The sequence below is a fragment of the Gymnoscopelus microlampas genome (assembly GCF_963454915.1).
Source record: "Gymnoscopelus microlampas genome assembly, chromosome: 16".
Classification (NCBI taxonomy): domain Eukaryota; kingdom Metazoa; phylum Chordata; class Actinopteri; order Myctophiformes; family Myctophidae; genus Gymnoscopelus; species Gymnoscopelus microlampas.
The window spans coordinates 14,744,395-14,759,067 of NC_139953.1; the positions used below are offsets into that span (position 1 = coordinate 14,744,395).

The following is a 14,673-nucleotide window of genomic DNA, read 5'->3' on the forward strand; positions in this document are numbered from 1 at the left end:
TATTACAGCCTCTGTATTTATGCCTAAATTGAACCCTGTCTCGTCCCGATGAGTTGTCCCAACCGCTAACCTTTCCTTTTCTGTTCTATGCCCAATCCCCACCCTCCCACCACCCTCTCCCTCAGATGTGGCGGCTCCATTTGCCTTCCCAGTCGACCTACAAGCCTACCCCACCTACTGCACCGTAGTGGCCTACGTCACTGACCTCAGCACCATACGCCAAAGGCTAGAGAACCGATTCTACAGGTACGCCATGCCTGCAAGCCTGTCTGTGAGTGGTTGGGTAGGTGGGTGAGTGAGTGATAAAAATGAAAGCAAGGGACTGTGTGTTTGCATGTTTCTGTGCACAAGTACAAATCTGTCGGATGGAAACCTCATATGTCCAAGACTGTTATTTTCCAGATTCAAATAAAAAAATAGCAAAAGTAGCAGATCAACAAGCTCAAAATGTGCTTCGAGCTTGTGGATCTGCTACTTTTGACGCTTTTGTGTGACAATGTAGTATGATCATTTACTAAAAAACACAAAAAAGTTAAAATATTCTGCCCGACAACAGCTAAATGTAACATTGCTGTCGGGCAGAAACCTTTTATCTCTTTGCAAATGCCCTACTTCCTTGTACAAGTGTGTCACACAAAAGTAGCGGAAATAGACGATCTACAAGCTCACAACGCGTCCCATCGCGATGCATTGTGAGCTTGTAGATCGTGCTATTTTGGAAAAATGTTGAAAGTGAAAGTGGTCTGTGGGTTTATGAATATTTAACCAATGAAAAGTATGAACAAGAGCTTTGGACTAAATAAATAACTGCATTGGATACAATGGAACACAGGTTCTTTTTTTTATTTCCTGAAAAGTAACAGTTTAGGACGTACAACGTTTCTGCCAGACTGCGACGATATGAGAGTGCATGTGAAAATGAGACATGAGACTTAATTTCCATTGCGGTCCTTGAGGACGTATGCGTAAACAATGAGGAATGAATGATTGAATACGTGTGAGTGATAAAGTGCAAGTGAGTGCGCAGGGGTTTCGCATTGAAAGGCTCTGTGGGGCTAGAGAGTGAACTGTATGCTGACATTAGTGTGATGTGTGTTCAGACGTATGTCGTCTCTGATGTGGGAGGTTCGCTACATCGAACACAACACCCAGACGTTCAATGAGCCGGGAGCGTTCATCGTCACCACCGCCAAGTTTGTCTCTGACCTCATGCTGCAATTCATTAAGTAAGTCTCCTACAGTATGATTAATTAAGCAATAATATACCAGAGGGAGCGCTATACCATGAGGTATTGGCACTTGCTGTGCGACAGCGGATCACACCAGCGCCAATATCTCACAGTATGGCACACCTTCAGTGTAGTATTGCGTTTATTGCTTTCATAGCACAGACACTTTTCAATACTACTTGGATGTCAAGACATTGATGACAGAAGCTTATTATGAAAGTTTATTCCATGATGAAATGTAGTTCCTTTATTCCTTCCCCTTTCTAGTGCATCCAGGTGCTGGTTTGTAAGTGGAATAAACTGTTGTTTTGGCTCATTTGGGGTAAATTAGCACTCATTAGAATGACTCAGCCTATGAAAATGCGAGGTTGGAACTAACTGTGGTATAATGAGTGGGAAATAATTTAATGTTTGCCCCTTGTTAAGCATGTAAATTTAATAGGGATGGCTCAGTCCAAATGTTCAAATGTTAAATGTTCGGATGACAGGTTGCTATTTGAGCTGATGAGGAGTTCAATCGCTTACAATATGTTCCCATGTTGATCTGCCACCGGCTGCTTGTGGGTGTTTAGGCTACTGTTGTGTTGGGAGTGACTTAAATGGTTAATTGGTGATTAAATGGCCATAACAATATTTTGTTTCACCGCTATGAACAAAACTGCTTCATAAGAACAATTATAGCTAATGATAGACTATTAGTGACTACAAGATTCACTGAAAAATATACTACAAGGCAACCGCCACAATTTGGCATTTACTGATTTTGCACAGACAAGATGCCAGTACAGCTTCTTGTTTTGACAGTGCAGTGTCAACCTCTGCTCCTAATGGTAGACAAACGTCTCTTCTGTTAATGTAGAATTGTTGTACTCATACATTCTCTTCTCTTCTCTTCTCTTCTCTTCTCTTCTCTTCTCTTCTCTTCTCTTCTCTTCTCTTCTCTTCTCTTCTCTTCTCTTCTCTTCTCTTCTCTTCTCTTCTCTTCTCTTCTCATCTCATCTCATCTCTCCTCCCAGGGACCAAAGTCTGACAGACATCATTCCTCTGTATAAAACTATGAAGAAGGCTACTTTCTCTGATGATTCTGATGATGAGGTGAGTGCGCCCGCCCGTACCGAAAAAACCTTTTTATCTGCAGTTTGTTCTTGTCTTGTTTTTGAACTCTATCTAACAGTGTTTTCCAATGTCCACGCAGGATGAGGACGATGATGAGGATGAAGATACTAACACTCCTGGAACATCCACAAGAAACCAAAAGGTAATGTGTCAAACCACTTAATGACATGAAGCATCGCGTTAATTCATGCATAATCTCGCGTAGCCAGACTACTATTCCTCGAGAGACTAGCTACGTAGTTCATGCAGGACATGGGAGTCATACACACCTCAGCAGTAATCAGCTGTCAGTCTGCTAAGTGTTTTCAATCAGCCACGCTTTTCTACACTCCAATCACGCTCATTCCAACAACAAGGCGGATATCTGCTATTCAATTGCTGCCACATGCTGCTGCTGTTGGCAAAGTTTGCCTCCACCCACCCAGCCTTTAGCTTCTAGTTCAAAGTCTGGCATGGCTCAAAAGTTAAACTGAGTGTTAAACTGAAGTAAACTGGAATTCAATGTTTGCATGGCTCTAAAGTTAAACTGGAATTCAATGTTTGCATGGCTCTAAAGTTAAACTGGAATTCAATGTTTGCATGGCTCTAAAACTAAACTGCAATTCGCAAAGTTTGCATGACTCAAGTTAAACTGATTAAATGTGCTATAGGCGTGCTCTTGTATACCTTTTTTGTTTTTGCATAGCGCTCTCTGATTTTGCTTAGCTTGCTGCTTAGCTTGGGAACATCTTAAGAGCGGAGCCATCAACGCCACATACAACTTTAGTCCATTTGTTGCAATAAATGGTTAAATCTCTTTATGACGTGTCATGATTATTGTCCTTTTAATGACCCCTGTCATTTATTTACAGGCTCCTGTCATGTATTTAATGTAATACCTTTATCGTGTATGTAATGATAGGCTGATATATAGTTTATTTATTTGATACCTTTATCGTGTTTGTATTGATATACTGATCGTTTTTGCGCAGGGGCGGCGTCCCATGAAGCGCCAGGCGCGTAGGCGCCCTCCGTCATACGACCCCCAGGCCTGGAGGGGGCGCTGCAAGGAGCTGCTGGACCTCATCTTCCAGTGTGAAGACTCTGAGCCCTTCAGAGAACCTGTTGATTTGCAGGAGTACCCGGTACCTTTAATACACCTTTCTACACATGCTGCTCTTTAATACTGTTCATCATCCTTTAATACACCTTTCTCACATGCTGTTCTTTAATACTGTTCATCATGCTTTAATACAGTGTTTCCCAAACAGTGGACCGGAGCCCATTTTTGGGTGACGCAACCATTTTAGGGTTAGAACGTTTTTTTAGTTTTTTTTTTTACGTTTCCTATATATCTATAAATATTTTTTATGATTATTTTAAAAGGTTTTTAAAAAATTGTATAAACACAATTTCACACCCCACACCAAAAAAATGTAAACTTTTATAAATACATTTTCTATACATTTCAAAATTAGTGAAATTAGCAGATCTCTGTCCGTTTATTCTTTTCACTAGTTCTGAAATAGAAGTGATTATAATGTATTTTTACGAATTACTTGTATGTTTTGGTCCCGGGGAGACTTACTCTTTTGGGTCTCGAGCTGAAATGTTTGGGAATCTCTGCTTTAATACATCTGCCATTGGGTTCTTTGTTGATCTCTCTCTTCTGCCTGCCCTGTCTCTATCTCTCTCCCTCTCTCTTCCTCTCATTAGTTCTCTGCCACTTTCTCCCTCCCTCCCTTTAGTTCTCTTACTAATTCTCCTGCCCTCTGTCTCTCCTGAATTCTCTCATTCTATCTGCCTCTCATTAATTATCTATCTCATTCTCTCTCCCTCTCTTTCCCTCTCTGATTATCTCATTCTCTCTCCCTCTCTTTCTCTCTTTAATTCTCCCATCTCATTCTCCCTCTATCTTTCTCTCTTTAATCTCTATCATTCTCTCTTTCTGTCTCTAATCCCTAATCTCGTTATCTCCCTCTGCGTATTTCTTAGATTCAAGAGAATCTAACTTAATCTCTCACTTGCTCACATTTATCTCAGCCTTTTTTAGTCTTTCACTTTTTGTGACCCCATACGTTCCTCTGCTTGTCTCAGGACTACCTGCAGATCGTTGAGTCTCCCATGGACTTTAGCACCGTGCTGAGCACGCTCGCTGAGGGGAAGTACCAGTCTCCCATTGAGCTCTGCAAAGACGTACGGCTCATTTTCAGCAATTCCAAAGCTTACACTCCCAGCAAGAAGTCGCGGGTAAGCCCGACCGACACGCGCACACATGCCCTCAGCTATCCTTTCTGTCGAGGGTGATGCTATTCTTTCAAGTTGTCTATACATTTCAAACGTTCACCAGTGAGGTAGGTAGGTGGTGAAATGATGCTGCTCATTGACAAGCTTGGGCATTTGTCATTGCCCGAGCTTATCCAGCCAAGCTAGGTACAGTATATCAGGCCCTCGGTTGGAAGTCAAAGGCCAGGTGATAATATGTTTATGTTTATCACATAACCATACTCTTTTTTTTACTCAATGACAATCGTGAAAATAGCATTTTATCAACACTTTACATTTATAGATTCATAGATTAAGACCGGGAAAAGCATGTGTCATTTTTTTGGGATATTCAAAACTAGCAGATATACAAGCTATGAGCTTGTAGATCTGCTATTTTTGAAAAATCGTGAACATTTGTGCAAATCTTTGAATATATAGTTTTTAAAGTGAAAATGTTTAACTAAAATTTTTGCTTCTGGGGGGGTCCCTGGAACAAATTATTTTGAGATGGGGGTCCGTGGCTATCTCAGGTCTTAATGGGTTAACATTACTGTCAACGAAATGGTATAGTACCACTGGGATTCCCAGAGAGTCCCCGACTGTTTTGATTGATTCTTGACAGTGTGGGCCGTGGGGAGAGAGTTGGCTCAGGTGTGTTGCTGGCATGCCTCACCTTTATTAGTATGCAGCCATCCTGTGAAAGGTTGCTGTTTTACGCTCCGTGTTTTGATTCCTTTGAGCCTGGATAAACTGCAGTGTCTCCTCAGCCATGAATTCTACCAAATCATCTGGGACGCTGATAGCCAAGTTGCTAACTTAAGGCACGTACCGGGAATTGAACCCGGGACTCGCTGTCAGGCATCAGAGCCTGATAGTGAGAACCGGGTTTCGATTCCCGGGCCCGGCGGAACTTTGCTGCATGTCACTCCCTGACTATCTCCCTGTTTACTTTCTATCTCCACTGTACTATCGAATAAAAGCCAGAAAAGCCCCCCAAAATATCTTAAAATATATTTCTAACAGATTATCCATATCAGCCGTGTTTGGTTGAATAATTACCAAATTACCAATGTCACGCACAAACACAAGTTTAAAATACTTTCAGTCATTTTATCACTCCAGTCAACCAGGGTAAATAGAAGTTGGATCAATATGTTGACATCATATATTTTATATTATCATATTAACCGTATACACATACTGTACTATTATGTCCCGGCCCAGATCTACAGCATGAGTCTGCGCCTCTCGGCTCTGTTTGAGGAGCACGTCAGCTCCATCCTGGCCGACTACAAGGCCATCCACGGTCTGACAGACAGACTGACGCGACAGGGGAAGGACAGACAAGCGAGGCACACGGCGGACAGACAGACACGCCACACTATGAAGAGGAGGAGACGGAGGAGCGAGTCTCCCGCCAGCAGCACTGCCTCCAGGTACAATCACATAGACCAGGGGCAGGGATCTTCAACCTTTTTCAGGCCAAGGACCCCTTAGCTGAGAGAGAGACACCAAACCTCATTGCCGAAAATAGCCGATCTACAAGCTCACAACGCCTCACAGCACGAGGCGTTGTGAGCTTGTATATCGTCTATGTTTGGCTAAAGTTCTCCTCAGAATAGGGATGCTAGGGAAATTTGCCCTGTATTAACTTTGAGGACTCCCTACGGGTCCCGGACCCCCTGTTGAAAACCTCTGACATAACTGTTCAATACTGATCATGTTCATGTGGAGCAGCGTTGAAAAAAATAATAATCTACAGTAGGGATGTCCGATATTATCGGCCTCCCGATATTATCGGCCGATATTAGCATAAAAATTGATATCGGGAAAATATCGGTATCGGTAATTTTTTTTATTTTTTTTGCTTTATAAATAAGTTACAGGAGTTCTTACTGTATATGGTGTGTGTGATATGAAATTTGAGCTTACCCTAATCACAATAATCCCCGCATATATCGGTATCGGTTGATATCGGTATCGGTAATTAAGAGTTGGACAATATCGGTATATCGGTTATCGGTAAAAAAGCCAATATCGGACAACCCTAATCTACAGTATGTTAGGTTATGATTATTTTTATTTGACTTGAACGTTACAATCACTTTGGACAGACCAGATGCATTGCTTGAGTGTTCTAGCAGAAGTGCACATTTTCTACACCTGTCCACAGGAGGCTCAATCACTATAATCACACACAATTCACAAACTATAGAACAAAGGCAACATAATTACAACAAACCAGTCAATCTGTTCATGTGAGCACTGTTGTTTTGATTTTAACAATACAGTAAATATATATTTATACCATATTATATTATTATATATTATATTATATATAATTATTGAAACATTATCTTCAGCCTTATTATGCTTTGTATTTTTATCGACTTTTATCGATTGTGTGTACATTTTCCCAAGTAGACACGAGAGTTTGCACTTACTTATACTTATTTTGTTTTTATATTAGAATAAATGAGCTATTGTCTAGAATAAGCAAGTGTAGTTTCATGACGTGTGTAAGTAATTATACCATTATAGCGTTTTAACTAATGCCCTCATGCAACCCCCCCCGCCAGCCCAGAGAGGAAGAGACGGGTCTCGTCCCGGGGTGGCGGTAGGAGGGAACCATCACCTCCCCCGGCCCCCTCACGAACTGCCTCTCTCAGGCAGAGCCTGGCCCCCAAGACCCCCCCACAGCTCCTCAACGGGAGGACTGACACGCAAGCCGCAGGGCGCACACGCAGCTCCGCACGCCATTCCGTCAACTCGCCCGCCTCCACCTCCACCCCATCGTCATCACACACCCCCGCGGGCAACGCACCCAGCACGGCAGGTGAGAGCAGTGACATATGAAATGATGCCACATGACGCTATCCATGTTGTAAAACTGCGACATCTAGTGGCTGAATGTTGTCTAGTGCAGTGTTGTCGACCATATCTGGATCAGGGCCCACTCAAAAGCATACGCGGCCCACCCACCAGACCACGTCGGCTGCCATGTTGAGTGGTCAGACGGGTGCATTTTCAGAGCATGTTTATATTGATGATCAATCAGTTGATTGTGTTCTGGCTTGGATCAATGGAACTAACTAACACAGTATTCCTATTTATTTCACAACAAAAACATGTATTTTATATGTTTTTTAAAGAAAAAATACCATGTCATTTCTTTTTTTTTACATAATTATGTCTTTATATTAATGTTATATTACCATGTTTTGTCAATTGTTCGGATGCCCACTTATATCACCTATGCCCACTTATATCATCTATATCCTTACGGCCCACCAATGGGCCTGACCCACAGGTTGAGAACCACAGGTCCTAGTGTGCCTTTAGCTACTGTAAGAACCCTCTCTCTGCTTGTCAACAGATCGTCCTGCACGCTCCTTACGTGCTCATAATAACCCCGTGGCAGCTTCCACTCCACTGTCCGGTGAGCGGAAAGTGCTGTCCCCGGCCCCGGAGAGCAGCCCCGGAGGCAGCACCCGTCGGAAACTCAGGACCCCCGTACGCCACACGGCTGGTAAGACATGGACCGTTCACTCTGCTGCCAGAGGGCAGCAGAGTCTCTTTCCCCAAGCCATCAGACTTATGAACTCTAAATAGTTACAGTTGAACCACAGTTCAACTGATTCCCTTTGCTGTGTGCTCTGGCTATGTGCAATATCCTCTATTATACACTTATTATCCTTTATGGTGCTGAGGATTCTTTTGCTGTGAAATATTTTATATTTGGTATGGTCATTGTGGATTTTGTCTCATTATCAACTGCTTTTATTAGTGGTGTTTTTGTATTTTTTAATTAGGAGTATTTTTAGTACTTAGTAAGCCAGTGGCGCAAAATTCTGTTCAATTGTGCATTTTCTGTATTGTTGAATGACAAAAGCTATCTATGTGTCTTTGTCGAACGACTGCGTTGTACAACAAAAACGACATGTGTGGACGTGCTCGTTTACGGCGCACAATGACATTGACAAAGTATAACTTTAGCCAGAACACTTTACAAAGGCTTTATTGGATTGATTGAACTGACCTGCAGGGTAATCATCTTGTACTGTGTTGCTATAGCACAGAATGAGGTTGGCCTGGTGGCACACTGTATTCATGTTACAATTTGTTATGCATTTATCATGATTAAGTACACAGTAGACCTAATTATAAGAGATAGAGTGGGGGAGAGGGGGAGGGAGGTGAGAGAGAGAGAGAAAGAGAGAGAGAGAGAGAGAGAGTAAGAGGGGGGGGGGGGTGAGAGGGGTCAAGATGTGATGCGTTTTGAGCTTGTAAATCAGCTATTTTTGCTACTTTTGAATGACACTGTAGTATGATGAAGTAGGGCATTTATTTATGAAGAAAAAATAAACATACAATGTTGAAATGTGGAGCTACAAGGTTTCTGCTTGGTCCACCTGCTTGAATTCAGAATCACATCTTATATCCTGTAAATGCACAGTAACTTGACGAACACACTTGACTGACATACACACTTCCTATGCATTCCCCCCCACAGGCTCCCCTGCCAGATTGTCGCCTCACAGCATGCCTCAGCTGAACGGCCACACCGGTCACATGACCCTGGGTGTGGGCAGGAGGGGGCGGAGACCCCGAGTGGATGCGCCACCGCCGCCGCCCAGCCCTCCGGAGGTCACGACCCCGGCGAGCTCTCCCCGACCCCGAGGCCGACCGCCGGGCAAGAAGCGAGGCAGGAAGAGCAAGCAGGAAGTGGAGGAGATGAGGAAGAGGGGCGCAAACGACCACGGAGCCTCCACCCCCGACGAGGAACGCGACCACTCCACGGGCGACGAGGGCGGGGCCTCCTCCGCCTCGCAGGAAGCCGTGGCATCGCCGCCGAGGCGGCGCGGGCGGCCGCGGCTGCTCAGACCCGAGGAGACTCCTCCCCCTCCTCCACCGCCCGCCGAATCGCCTGACCCCTCCCCCTCCATGGCGAGGAGGCGGAGCAGCAGGCGGGCCGCCGAGGAGACCACGAGGACGCCTCCCCCCCGGACGCCTCCTCACCGCTCCCTCAGGAGGACGTCTCCCCAGGAGGACGAGGACGAGGACGGGGCTGGGGAGGACGAGGGGGGGGAGGACGGGTCGGGGGGCTCGATGCGCACGCGTAACCAGGGGCGGCGGTCGGCCTGGTACATGGAGGAAGACTCTGAGGAGGAGCAGAGGCAGCTGCTGTTCGAGGACTCGTCCATCACCTTTGGCACCTCCTCTAAGGGGCGTGTCCGCAAGCTCACCGAGAAGGCCAAAGCCAACCTTATTGGCTGGTAACAGAAACACTTAGACACATGTTTAGGGGCGTTAGGTGCGGGGTTTAATGAGCCGCCCGGCTGTGGTCAGAATGGGACGGAACAGAACAGAACAGAACAGAACAGGTGCAGAGAGACAGATATATTTGTCTGTTCGGTTCATGGGATAGAGGAGTGTGGGACTGGGTTGAAGAGGTCACTTTTGGTGGTTTCTGTGTGTATGTTTGTGTGTGTGTGTGTGTGTGTGTGTGTGTTATGACTGATTTATACTTGGTTGCGCGCAGTGTCCCATACCGAAATTAGCTGATCTACAAGTTGTGAGCTTGTAGATGTCACCGACACGCAACTAACTATAAACCGGGCTTAAGTTGGAGTTGGTGTAGTTCCACCAGTCTGACTGCTGCTGTTAAACCCGCAGTGACATAAAGATTTCACAATTATAGACTTAGTGCAGTGACCCCTGAACCCCCTGCCCTCCATTTTGTCTGACCCCTGACCCCAGCCACCACGCCGCCGCTACACATCACTTCACTCTGACTCCTCCTACACTATTGGTCCATGTTGGATCCCTCCCATGTAGGCACTCGGGGTCGTTCTCTGTGGTCAGTTTGGACTTTTTAACATCACGTCCATTAAATACTTGTCGACAAACTCGGGAAACAACGGCGAGTTGGAGTCTGATGAACGCTCCACCTTTTGAGAGCTTTTACCACATTCTGGACACTTCAAGGAGTGAATTGGAAATGTTTGAGACGTATCACCTATAAGTCTGCTGGTCTGGTGGTCTCTTCCCTGACCCGTCTTTCTGTGTTCACACCTTTCTTTCTTTCTTCTTTTTTTATACACGCCATGTCTGCTTTTGTAAGATTTGTAAGCGACGATCGGCTTTCGGTCTTGTTTCTTTTTTTTTTGTGGAAGTCTTACAAGTTGGCCATGCCTCTGTGCTGATATGAGAGTGTGTGGTGTGTTTGTTTGATGCTGAAATACCAAATGGTCAGATCTGGAGATTTTGTGTACTCCTTATGTGTGTGTGTGGGCGTGCCAGACGAAGCTCCGCATGTCATTCAGAGAGAGAAAGAGAGAGAAAGGAATGGAATAACGATTTCTCCTCTCCAAACTGTTTTTACTGTGATGAGAAGAATGCATGGGTGAAAGGGTGATTTGTATGTACATCTGGATAGACTGTGTATTAATGGGTCCTGATCATTAGCAATACCTTGTGCCTTTCTGTCTTTTAATGGGTGTGTGTCTGTGTGTGTGTGTGTGTGTGTGTGTGTGTGTGTGTGTGTGTGTGTGTGTGTGTGTGTGTGTGTGTGTGTGTGTGTGTGTGTGTGTGTGTGTGTGTGTGTGTGTGTGTGTGTGTGTGTGTGTGTGTGTGTGCGCACGCACGCCTGCGCTCGTGCGTGCATCCACCACAAGCGCAAGTCTGTATGCGAAGTCTGTGTTTTGCGATGGTGCGTGTGCGGAGTGTGTGCATTTGACTGGTGTTTATCTGTTGGCATGTTTGTGTGTTTTAACACAACTGGGTGTGCGTCGTTCATTTCTCAGCGTGCAAACAGTGGCATACAGTTCTGTTCATTGTGAAATCTGTCAAAGAAATGTATTTATAACGGTTCAAGAAAAAAAAAAGAGAGAAGATTTTACTGTTGTTGTAAACGTACCATTATTCATGTCAGTATAATATCCAACTATAACCAATCTATCCTGAGTTTAAACCTAAGGTACAGCGATACAGAGTGTGGGTAAGCTTTGAGGCATCAATGCAATTGTAGTATATTTTAACATCTTTTCTTTATATGTTCATGAAAAGTTCTGAAGTGATGACACACACACCCACACACACACACACACACACACACACACACACACACACACACACACACACACACACACACACACACACACACACACACTGTTTGTTTGTTTGTTTGTGCATGTGATCTAGCACTTTCTCATGCCTGAACCGGAGCAACTCGGAACGAGCCAGATAAAACTGGATCGTACTGGATTTTGGACTGAAGTTGTTTGGCGGACTGGAGAGGGAGACAGGTCTTATATTCATCTCTCTGATTGTGTGCCTTTGTCTACTCTGACAATTTTTTGTTATTTTTGTCATTCGAATGCTTGTTGTCTCCTTTGGGCTTCATGGACTTCCTGATTCTACTCGTCACTTGGGTCCAGGAGACGGGGGATGTCTTAGATACGACTGGACCTCTCTTCCCTGTTCATAAGAAGAGAGGCCAGGCTTATACAGTCTGATGGAGATACACACACAGAGATACACACACACACACACACACACACACACACACACACGTCTTAATGGACCAAGTGCATAAAGATGGCATCCTCCTAACTTTTTATTTTTACATTTGTAAAATTCATTTCATTTTGTCACGGTTCATTTCAGACAAATGCGCACAGTTGCTTTGCAAGTCCAGGAACCCTGGGAGTTGGGATGGCTATTGGAGGACAGAATGATGGTGCTATCTATACTCACATGGTCCATTCGACTAACTCTTCCCCCTTGTCAAGTAACTCTTTCCTGTCACATATTATTCGACATTTATCTCAAACTGTTGTATCGTTGTTTTTGTTCTTGTTATGGGTTTTTGTTCATGCCAAATTCTGTCCTTGGGCACTGAAGTTTAGAACGTGGCTTTTTTGAATGTGTTGTGGATCTGTTCTAAATAAGATGTACTGTCCTCACAGCGAGTGGTTTGACAATAGGGGTGCAACAGTTAATCGATTTAATCGATTATATATTTAAAAAAAATTAGCGATAAAAAAATGAAATAATTGATTCATAATCTACCCCTATTTTGGGCTTGTCATTGTAGGCAAAAGGTTTCAAAAACTGTCAAAAAACGTCTAAAATACTGAGCCGATAAGCCTCAAAGTTCAAGATCTGCTATTTTCAGTATTTCTGCACGACACTTGTGCGACAAAATATGAAATAACGCTTAAGTGGTAAAAAATATAATTTAAAATAAAAAATATGCTTCTCGAATAATCGAAAAAGTAATCGACATAATAATCGCTAAGAAAATGGCTAGTTGCAGCCCTAGTTTGACGACTCTCACTTTAACAATATCCACTTGTTTCATTGGCTCCCTGTCTCTGTCCCTGCCGTGCACAGACAATGTTAGGTCAGTGAGGTGAATTATATTGTGCTGGAACAGTCTTTTATTCGATCTCCTGTGTTCCTTTGTTGATACTACGTGCTATGAAATCAGCTGGTCTTTTGCGGTATCGTTGTTTTTACCAATGTTTTTCTTTCTTTTTGTCTTTTGTTTTCTTTTTACTTAACAATGAGGGTGTTTTTGTATGCACGTACAGTAGTATTCTCCAGATCACAAATCATAAACCGGTCAAAGTCTTATACACAGATTTGCTTCATTTTAGGATCCCCGGAACAAATATACACCATTTGTGCTAACTGAACGTACAGTATGCATGAATGTATACGGTGTATACAAATAACCCAAATATCTAATTGAAGTCTCTCATAAGTAGGATATGCAGCTTGGAAACCAGACGAATCTGCCAGTGCAAAAAAAAAAAAGGCCTCGGCAGATTTGGTCTGGCCCCGCTCGGTTGTGATTGGATTTCCCTGCCCCCGAAGTTGTGGGGCACCAATCAGGGCCCAGTATGCAAATATAGGGCGGGTTTATCAACAGAGGCATTTTTTGAATTCGCCCCTTGGAAATGCAGGTTCCACACAGAGATTCCAGACTAATATCTATGCAGTGATGTTAGTCTGGCCATGCCAGGCTATAGGATACGAGCTCATGTTTGTTAAAGTGAACAGAATATGGTGATTTAGGCCCACTATTGAGCTCAATTTATACTCTAAAGTATAAATTATTGTAAATCAGCTATTTTCACACGCAACGACCGTTGTACGACGGAGCTTAAATTAGGCATTAGAATCCATACATCACAACAGGGGAGGTGCTATTAAAGACTATTTCACCTTTGCCTGCTGCTTTTAAAATCACACCCTACCTATACTTATCAACCACTTCAACAGTTAAGACAGCTGATCTCAGCTAAACCAGGTCAGATTTCCTTCACCCTCTCCGTAATTATGATCCTTATAAGTCCATCACGGGTGATCTCATTAGCAAACTGGGTTTATTTCAAAGGGGGCCTTGGTGTAGCTGCTCAAAGGAGCTTGGGATTTTTAATAGCTTTCATAAAGGTCGCTGGAGTCAGGTTTTTATAACTTTCCCATCTGCATCTTTGCCCTACGCTTTGACCCTGAGCTTGTCTGGGTCATCATACTAGATGTATACAGGGCTGTTGTAACATGTCACAAAAGTGTGTGCGTGTGTGTGTGAATGTTTGAGTCAGAGGTAAAATGTCATTCTGTGTGTGCGTGTGTGTGTGCGTGTGTGTGTGTGCGTGCGTGTGCGTGTGCGTGCGTGCGTGCGTGCGTGCGTGCGTGTGTGTGTGTGTGTGTGTGTGTGTGTGTGTGTGTGTGCGTGAGTGTGTGTGTGTGTGTGTGTGTGAGAGAGAGAGAGAGAAGTGGCTGCATGTGAGCCACCATACTGTCGGTGGGATTTGAGTCTTCTTGGGTTCCAGGGACAGGGATGGGAAGGGAGGGGAGGGGATCTGTAATCTGTTTTATGTAAACAGACTGAAGTGGGTGTCTTTGTTAGTTTGGATACTTTTATATATATATATATAAATATATAAAAAAAAGAGTTAATGCAAAAAAAGAAGCATAAAGTTAGAATGTATGTGTGTAGGGGGAGTACTGCTGTCCTGTTAGTTCATACTCATATTTTAAGTAAATAAACAGTTGTGTTTCCATATCT

At 43.8% G+C, this 14,673-nt stretch overlaps 1 protein-coding gene across 2 annotated transcripts in view; it reads left to right on the forward strand.

Annotated features, from left to right (window-relative positions):
• The window catches only part of phip (PHIP subunit of CUL4-Ring ligase complex), a 144,554-nt gene that overhangs the window by 48,995 nt on the left and 80,886 nt on the right, over positions 1-14,673 (forward strand). Inside the window, exons 31-40 of one of the 2 annotated variants that reach the window (XR_014602549.1) lie at positions 126-246; positions 1,101-1,226; positions 2,246-2,324; positions 2,425-2,487; positions 3,317-3,469; positions 4,422-4,574; positions 5,817-6,028; positions 7,172-7,428; positions 7,969-8,121; positions 9,106-14,251. Coding sequence is in view for 1 of the 2 variants with exons in the window: in XM_084082409.1 (XP_083938535.1) it covers positions 126-246; positions 1,101-1,226; positions 2,246-2,324; positions 2,425-2,487; positions 3,317-3,469; positions 4,422-4,574; positions 5,817-6,028; positions 7,172-7,428; positions 7,969-8,121; positions 9,106-9,872 (2,084 nt within the window). In the remaining variant the exon portion in view is untranslated. Of the gene's footprint in view, positions 1-125; positions 247-1,100; positions 1,227-2,245; positions 2,325-2,424; positions 2,488-3,316; positions 3,470-4,421; positions 4,575-5,816; positions 6,029-7,171; positions 7,429-7,968; positions 8,122-9,105; positions 14,637-14,673 lie in introns of those variants that run through there. The other variant, XM_084082409.1, reaches the window with a different exon arrangement.